Raw genomic sequence first — 9557 nt, 5'->3', positions numbered from 1 at the left:
TTCCCTGGGGACACCAGGCTGCTGTTTATTCCCGACTCTCACAGTTCCCAAAAAATCCCCCAAAACCTAGTGGAACACCCAGCCCTCTGCCTGGCCCACCCAGCCCAGACCCCTTCTAACCCAAACGAGTCTGGCAGAAGCAAAGGTTAGTTGCATCTATACAAATATACATAAAAATGCATATAAACAAATATGCACATATATTTATGTAAATACATAACCTCCTCATGTTTAGGAAAAACTTCATTTTCCTGGACTGGGAGGTGATGAGATCTAGGATTCCCCTCCCCCACAACGTCCTGAATGAGCACAAACCAATGCTCAGACCTTCTTGTACAGTATTTAACAGTATCCAAACTTTATTATTCTGCTCATCTCCTCCAGGCAAGCAACAATACAGGGAAGGGGTTCAACAGGACATTTCTGGGAGGCAGGCATGGCTTTGATGGCTGCTGGTACCTGGAGACAGCTTTCCCTGGCTCCCCTGAGCAGCACCCTGGCTTTGCTCTGCCCTGGCATCCTGGCATGAGTGGGGAGCCAGCCAAGACATGGGAATGTGACCCCTCCTCCTGAAGGATGGAACAGTACCAGGGTGCCTCCACAGCAAGAACTACTTTGTTACAGCAACCTTGCTTGAGTTTTCGACTCGAGAGAATCCTTCTAAAGGCCATAGGCAAAACTTCGTTGTATTTCCTAACCTTGCTATTTCCGTGAGTGTAGAACTCCTTACCTTTGCTGACATACCTGTTTGGCAGCAAAGGTCTCTCACTGCAGTTGCCTGCTTAAAGTACTGGGCTGATCTGTGCTACCTTGTGAGTTTTATCTGCAGATGAAGCTCTCCTCCTGCATGCCAATGTCTGCATTTCAGCTCCCTGCTTTCCCAGGCCTCCAGCAACAGCTACAGCAGCTTGTGAAGCTCTGAAGGAAAAGGCACAGGGAAAACTCAACACACGAGTTTCATGCTTACAGTTTGCACCCAGCTCTGCCGTGCCTGTGATGGAGTTTTCATTTCCTCCAGTGTGCAGCAGAGAACAGCAGGAAAGAACAAAGGGGGGGATAAAACCCCAACAGTCAATGCCCAAGGGTCACACACACACTTTGCTCTGCATGAAACCACACGAACATTTACTTCTCTGGTTTATAAAAGCTCAGCTGGGCTCCATCAACTCCTCTGTGTGACCCAGTGCTGGAGGATGCCCAGGGAGCACATGGACTGAAGCTGCTCCTGAGGTACTTGCTGCTCTCCTCTGCAGGCTCTCAGTGCCAGCTCCTTACAGAAAAGGCAACTGCAGCATCACATCCTTCCAAAGCAAGAAAGCAGAGTGTGCACGAGTGGGGGAAAACGTGCTGTGGTTCCAGCTGCCTCATTCCCTTTCAGTGCAGGAAGCTGGAGAACACAATTAGGTGCCTAAATTTACCTTCTTCAGATCAAACAGCATCTGATGCTCCCTCACCATATCCAGACTGGAAAGCCAAAGGCAGATTTCTTTAAAAAAAAATCTCCCTTTCATTAATTTCTTCACAGAAATATATATTTTATATATATATATGTATAATTTTACTAATACTAAACATGTACTTAAGTTAGGTATTAGCCTGTATTTCTTTTAACTACTTCACACAATGAATAGAAACAAACAAACAAAAAATACCGTAGTCCAACCAGGGCCTGAAATTAACAATGTAAAAATTCCAAATTGTGACAAAAACATTAAACAGCATTGAGAATTTCAATACCAGAATTAGAATCTCATTTTGCACTTCCACTCTGGAAAGCTCCAAGCCTCAGCTGAGTGACTCTCAGAAAAAGCTCATATTGTTTCTGCTCATCAAAGGCAACAGTTTTGTGATTTGGTTCACAGGAGACCATTTATTGCCAACTCAAAGTGTTTCAAAAACACATCACCTTTTCTGCTTGGGTTGTTAGGGTTGTTGTTTTTTTTTTTTTTCCTTCCCCCCCTCCAGATTAGGCAAGAGTTACAAAAAAAAAAAAAAGTGTAGTTACAATTCCAATAGTGATTTCTTTTAACTTCTCAAGCATATCTCATCAACAGGATATACAGTACAGTTCAGAAGAGTAAACATTTGTAAAAGGAAGCAGACAACTTTCAACCAACAGACACAATTTCTTGCTGTATTTATGCTGAACTCTCCTTGGAACATGGACAGGTTATGAAGTTAGTTTTCTTCTTCAGTACAACATGGACACGGGACTGGTACAATCCGGGCTGGTTTGGCTGCTGTTGAAGTTAAGGACAACTCTGGAGTGGAGCCGTGGTGCTGCCGTCCATCCCCTTCATCATCTCGCGTAGCGCTTAATGTAATCTTCAACTTTATTCCGAAAGTCCTCCTGGAGGGAAGCACAGGCACAGTCAGGGAGGGACTCACACGGGAATGTGCTGCTGGATCCCCACGCTGCCACTGGCAGGGCCAAGCTCCCAGTAAGGGAAAGGCCCACAGCTCTCCCTGACAGCCTTCAATCCTACAGAGCACTCCGCAGCCGGGGAATGGGAGAAGTCTGCCATCGCCAGCTCCCAACTTGCACACACACAAACTGCCTACTACTCCATAACCTCTGTATCCAGGGAAAACCACACACTTCTGGCAGTTTGTGCTTATAAAGCACAGAGATGCTGAGCAAGAGAAATGCTGACATCGTGTGATCCCTGTGCAGACACCACATTCCTGGCATGGTATTGTGAGCCTGAACCTTACAGCTTGGTGTTAAATATGTTCTACCCAAACAACCCGAGGGGCCTGTGCTCCAGAGTGCATTCTGCTGCATTTCCAGCTCCCCTTTGTGTGTGCTGCTGGAACATCAAGCAGGAAAACCTAGGAAATTTATGTACTCACATGGTTAAAAAAAGAAAACAACTGAAGAAACAATGGATGTGGGAAATGAGGTTTTGAACACTGTCCTGGCACACTGGAGTTGCCTGCAAAGCAGAGGCCATGGAAGCACTGAAATCCTCTGCCAAGGCTCTGCTTTTACCAGGAAGGGCACAAAATCCCACTGCCATGACCTCTGAGATCACAACAAAGCAGGGTCCTCCTGCCTCACTGTCACTTGTCAGCTCCAGGTTTGCCAATATATAAAATGATGCCTTTCAAACACATCCCAAGTGTTTTGGTACAGACTACCCAGAGCTGGACATCACATCACAGGAAATAGCACTAATACCACATTTTTGCCTCAGTCAAGCTTGGAACACATTGGAACACATAAATATTTCCCTGGCTCCAACACCATGCTTCAAACACTTAAGATCAGCTCCCCTTATAATGGTTTCGTTTTCTGCTGCTGAGTTTTTCTATCAGTGAAAAAATAAAGGTTTCCCCGTGTTTAAAATCCAAAAGAATCCAAGAAAACCTGTGATCCATCAGGAACTCTGTGATTTCACTTTTTGACAGATCAAGTGCATCACAGATGTCCATAACTACGCTCAAAGTGCTCAGAATCTCAAAGTTAAAATGCAGTGTAAGGCCAGAAATACCCTATTATAAATATGGCTGCAGAAATCCCACTCCTCCTCAGGAACAGGCTGCCTGCTCATGTGGGGTGAAAGGGCAGCTCTTCTGGTCTAATATGGCACCTACTAAAGGCAATACTGTGTGTGACTTTCTCACTCTGCTGCAAGCACACCCATTTCCACACTCATCCAACTGTACGCTGTGTTAAAGAACACTACACAGCTAACGCCATCTTCAGCTGAAATAACATTTTTAAACTCAGGCAATTTCAATCCATAGATGCAGGTTATGATAGCTGTGGTGGAAACTGAATTCACTGAGGGCTTCTTGCACACTGTTTCCCCCTCCTGTGTTTCTCCAGAGGATGGATCACTTTTGGAGGTGAGCACAAGGCTGAGGAACACCACTGGACACACCCCTGCACCTTCCCTGTGTGTGCACTATCCAAGAGCAGGGCAGTGCAGACAGCTCAGAGCACCCTCAGCTTTCCCCTCTGTCCCTTTATGAGTTATTACAGAGGAAAATGGGCTCTCAGCAGTGACTGAAGAGAAGCAAGAGCTCAGTGAGGAAGGAAGAAGGCTGCAGAAAGCCAGGCTGTCACTCAGCAGCCTGGGCTGAAGGACCTGATGGTGTTGGCAGGCTGCATTCACAGGGTGTCAATGCATGTGGAGCTGCCTGTGAAGAGGAGGGGCTCACCCCAGAGCTGCAATATTCCATCCTCACCTGCCATATGGCTCAGCACTTCCTGATTAACAGGGGGCACCTCACTCTGGGCACAGCTGCTTATGTGCAACGCTGAATAATCAGACACAAAAAAATTCAGCAGAGCAGGACACAGCATGCATTATAAAGAGGCACAGGCAAAACCCTGCTAGAAGTGAGAAAGGAAAGAAAGATTCATAAATCCCTTAAAGGACATGACATAGCCCACAGAAAGTGTCCTCTGTATTTAAACAAAGGCACTTTGTTTGTGCAAAGAGGTTTCATAAATAACCTTTACAAGAATAAACATATATAAAATAAACAGGACAGGGGGCAAGGATTTTAAATGGATAAAGAGAAGGTTTAGATGAGGTGGTGGGAAGGAATTCTGCCCTGAGAGGGGTGATGCCCTGGCACAGGGTGCCCAGAGAAGCTGTGGCTGCCCCTGGATCCCTGGAAGTGTCCAAGGCTGGGCTGCACACTGGGGCTTGGAGCAGCCTGGGATAGTGGAGGGTGTTCCTGCCATGGCAGGGGGTAAAACTGGGATGAGCTTTAGGGTCCCTTCCAGCCCAAACCTGGGGGTTCTGTGATTCTATTTAAGAGCACCTGGGAGAGGATCTACAGAGCCTCAACCCCAGAAGAGAATTCCATTCTGCCTGTCTAAAGGCATGTAGAAGCACACACTCGAGAACTAGGCAGCGTTTCAAAACTTGATATTTGACCTGATTTGGCAGCTCTGGGAGAGAAGACTTTATTTTTTCAACTGTTTATACTGCATGAAGTTATGCTTATTAGCTGCTTGTCTTTTATTAAGCTTTTAATTTGTAACCCAGAGAAGATCTGCTCAGTTATCCAAAGCAAACACAATACTTTGGTGACAGCTACCAGAGAAGTCTGGAAAAGTTCTGATGGAAACTCCCTTGGGAATGTTTTTGATTTATTTAAAACAAATTATTTGGTATAAGGATTACCCCAAAATAAAACTGAAAAAATATGCATTAAAAAAAAAACCCAAAGCAGATTTAGCTCATTTATCATCCTTAACATTCCCACTACTGGTACTTCACCCACAGAACTATTTGGCCAGTCCCTGTAGGAAAATGTGCAGTTTAACACATCTGTCCCTTCACTGTGACTACAACCACCCAGATACTGTGACAACCTTCTGATCCACCTTCACATTCTTTAGATCCACAATCCTGTAAAATTCAAATGGAGGCAGACAAAGGTCACAGATCAATTGCTCCTGCCTTCCCCTCTTCTGTGCTAGTAATCAGAACAGTAATTATTTTTTTAAAGCAGCGCAATTTATACAGAACACTATTTATTTATTACCAAGGTTAAATTCCAAATAACTGCTGCTAGAACCTGACTTGTGGTTCTAAAGTGATTAGGAAAGGGGACTTCAGAGCACCAGTAAAATGCCATTCATTACTCAGCTCAGCCAAGGCTTTAGGATATAATAACCAGGTAGATCTATACTTTAGCCCTATGAATTATATTATATTTCTTTCTTTTTCCCCTTGCAGAAAATAATAAGTATTCACACCCACCAACCCCCACACGCCCCCTCCCATTTAAAAAGGAGCTGAATGAAACCTTTGAGTAGTACAGAAATCTCAAGTTATAAGGATTTTCTTCTTTTACAATTAATGCTCCTGCCCTGCTCTCACTTCCCTCTCTTTGTTTTATTTAGCTCAGTCTCTACATGATGTTTTCCAAGGTCTGTAATTAAATTTTAGTTCTCTGAAGAAAGAGAAGAGTAGGGGGTGAAAAACCTAGACAAAGGTATCTCCCACAAGCTCTCGGCTCAGCAGGTGCAGTCAAAGCCACATCGATTTTCACGGCCTGTGATCCCAACTTCAGATTTTAAAATTCTCCTAGACACCAAGCAATTGTGATTTTGCAAAATGATGGAGAAGTGCTTTAGCAAATTTCTTAAAAGTCAAGTACTAAGAGGGGAAAAAAGGTGACATTTTTACTGCAGGAGAAAAAAAATTTACCAAAGCTAGAACACACCACTGCAGCTATTTGGAAAACAGCAGCATTGAGAGGAAACACTAAGGTTTGGACTTTTTTGAAAATATCTGCACAGAGGTAGGTTACAGAATTGGTGTGGGAAGCACTGACCTGCCTGCCAGGATAGAGAGAAGCTGAAGATACCTTGCAGAGACACAGCAATTCATTAACACACTGAACACATCTGCACATTTGTTTGAGATTTCACATCTTAAGGAACCATTTCCTTCATGCTTCCACAATTTTTCTGCTGTCTGTCACTGGAGAAAGATGAAGGGAGAGAAGAACTCTCTGAAGTTCCCAGAAGAGGAATGGGCTATGGATGAAATAAATCCTGTTTGTGCAAAGGCAAGAGAACTGAGAAAGATGAAGAGAGCAAAGCAGCTCCCCGAAGAAAATTGTGTCCTGGATGAAATGCAATGTGAGCCCAAATCCACCATGGGGCTGGATGGAGATGGAGGCCAAGGATTTGGGATTTGCCCAGACTGCCACCGACTATTACTCATTGCCATTTAAGATTTCACCTGGGCTGCTGAAAACAGAAAACACCTGGAAGTTAACCCAGGGAGCAGAGACTGCTGGGTCCCTCACAGTGCCTGAGGTCAGGAGTCTCCTCTGCTCCTCCAAGGCTGGCCCAGGCAGTGATGAGCTCTGCCAACTGTGGGAAAGGGTTACACAAAAGCCCTTCAGGAAAATTACTCTGAGGCTGACCTCCTGTGAGCTGCAAACACACTTCCCCCCATGAGGATGCCACTCATTCCCAAGAGAGGTTATGTCCTTGGGATCCAGGATGTTGATGGATACCACAAGCACAGAGGAAATGGGAGCTGCCTGGGTCTGATGAGAGGGTTTTGCAAGTCATGCTCTACTCAAGACAAATGATGCTCCCACTAACCTGAGCAGGCAGGTGAGGCATGTGGGGGATGCAGCTCCAAGAGCTCAGGCTCCCCCTGGCACTGAACACCTCTGCCATATGTTCTCTTTCAAAAGCCGTGGATGTTTCTGAAGGATGCAAAGCAAAAGCTTTCCTTTGAAGCCATTTCGTTGCCTAAAGCATCTAAAACAAAAGCTTTAAAACATCTGCATTTCTTCCACATTACCTCAGCAAATCAAACCATCTGCAAAAGCTTAATCAACTTTGCTGAACCTGAGAGGGGCTCCATCCATAATCAAAGTGTTGTGGAAGATGGGTGATGGTTTCTATAAATACTTGCAGCATTAGAAAAGTAATGTTTTCCCTGTTTACATCTGTTAGCACAATTAGCAGCTGTGCTGTTGCTCATTTGCACATGCCATTTAATGCACTTTGTGCTCGCTGGGAAAAGCTTTCAAAGGCTGTAACAAGGACACAGAACATAAAATGGGGGAGGCAATCCAAGAAAAATCCCAGTGCAGATTTGGAAATGCAGGAATGCTGCAGGAAAACAAAGATGTATTCTACCATGGCTGCCACGGTTTCGGTGGGAACAACAAACACCAAACAGGGTGGCTGGGGGAGCAGAGGAAGTGAAGGATTTACTGCAATAAATATGGAGATAAATAAATGCAATGACTCACAGGGAGAATTGTTATGAAAAGATGTTTTTGGACTGGGATGGAACTGTTGTTCTTAATAAGCCATTAAGCTGTAATCAGAGAGTAATAAAAACCCCACAACAAAAATTAAATAGCTTCCAAAAAAAACCACATCAAGCTTGAAAGCCTTTTGGGGCTACATTCTTTTGCAGTGTGGTAAAAGCTTGGAAAGCTGAGGTTAGCCAAAGGTGAAGATCTACTTCAGTTCCTCAGATACACCTTGCGGGTGCATTTAATGAAAAGAATCCTGCAGTGTTTTGTAACCCCTCCAGAAGAAATCAGGGAAGAGACACTTGATTCAGTAGCCAGGAATAAATGTGAATTTCTTATTTCACCTGAAGAAGGTTAACAGCACCGTCACACTTTCATCACTGCAGTTTTGTACTGTTATAAATAAAAAGCAGTGTTCTCACCAATGTTTGGAAATAGCTGCTTTCCATCAGGAAGAGAGATTTCAGGATGTCAAGGGCTGGTGCAGAGCTATCAATTTAGACCAGGGAATGGGGTTAAGTGGAAAACCCCATACTAGACCAAGGACAGAGACAGATCCCAGCCTGGAGAAAACTCAGGGAGCACAACAAGGATGAGACCATGCTAATTCAGGCAACAACACTGACTCAAATATTCTACAATGCAAACAACATAAAACATGCGGTTCTGACAAAGCCAGCTTGAAGCAAACACAGTGAGAGCCAGCTCTGGGTCAGCTCTGTTGATGTCCCTGTCTTGACCAGTACTGAACAGTCCTTTTGCTCTCTACCCTTCCCTAAACTAAGAGTCATCAGTTTTTGACAAAGTCCGACACCGAACGGGCTGAAAATGAAAACAGGATTAATTTGCATCCTACATTCTTGGACCCAACCAAGAAATCAAAGGCCTGAGAAGTTCCTGGTTTTAGAACAGTATTTTTTTACTGTTTCTATGGGGATGGAGGTACTTGTATCACCTCAAACTGATTTCTAACACAGCTTTGGATCTCATGATAAACTCTTATGAACTTCCTTTTTATCACTGTCATTTCTCACTATGAAAGACTGACCACACAAACTTCACATAAGAATAATTCCAAAATCGTGTAGAAGAGCTGGAAATCAGAAATCCGATTTGCAGATGAACTGAAAACAACTAAAAAATGGTAAAAGGTAGTTCAAGGAGACGTTATGAAAAGGAGAGCAGAATGAATGCAAGCAGAGCAGCCAGTGTGACAAAGTACACAATTTTACAATGAATTTTGCAATGTCACTCTTTCTGTATGCCTTGAGAATTAATAATTCACCACAAAGAAGCAGCAGCTTCAAAGCCCTGACCTCAATTACTTCTTCAGCAATTTTAACAGCATATATTGGTCCAATGTTGGGAGTAAGAGCCAGCAGCACTGAAAATGAAAAAAAATCAGAGTTCCACAAAATCCCCTAAAAATTCATATATGCAGCAGCGTGGCCACTAATTACTTCAAACGTGGCTAAATAGAGAAGAAGAAAAAAGACAAGTAAAAATATGCAGATCTTGTGATCAATAGGAAGCAATGGAACACCCTGTGGTGTGTGAGTAGCTTGTGGGGAGCTCTCTTTACCAAAATAAAGCCTCAGTGTGCAAGAGTCTGGAGCACCTACAGCCAGGGAATGTCTAGCACAGGCAAGGAAGGGCTTTGCAAGACACACTTAGCAAGCCAAGACAGCAAAATCTGACTGCTCACAGACCTGCAGACTCTCAGCACTGCTCCCCACACCCACAGCCAGCTTTTCCTTGGCCCTTTTCACCGCCTCAGCCTGCCCAGCAGCCGAGGGCAG

At 44.2% G+C, this 9557-nt stretch overlaps 1 protein-coding gene across 4 annotated transcripts in view; it reads right to left on the bottom strand.

The window, feature by feature from the left end:
- Positions 1-328: 328 nt before the first annotated feature.
- Positions 329-9557, bottom strand: part of UBE2F (ubiquitin conjugating enzyme E2 F (putative)) — a 52532-nt gene continuing 43303 nt past the window's right edge. For 2 of the 4 annotated variants that reach the window (XR_010743972.1, XM_066322445.1), the window contains exon 10: positions 329-918. Coding sequence is in view for 2 of the 4 variants with exons in the window: in XM_066322445.1 (XP_066178542.1) it covers positions 865-918 (54 nt within the window). In the remaining 2 variants the exon portion in view is untranslated. Of the gene's footprint in view, positions 919-1842; positions 2351-9557 lie in introns of those variants that run through there. The other 2 variants (XR_010743970.1, XM_066322446.1) reach the window with 1 other exon arrangement.

This window comes from Sylvia atricapilla, chromosome 7 (assembly GCF_009819655.1).
Source record: "Sylvia atricapilla isolate bSylAtr1 chromosome 7, bSylAtr1.pri, whole genome shotgun sequence".
Lineage (NCBI taxonomy): Eukaryota > Metazoa > Chordata > Aves > Passeriformes > Sylviidae > Sylvia > Sylvia atricapilla.
This window is presented reverse-complemented; position numbering and strand designations above follow the sequence as displayed.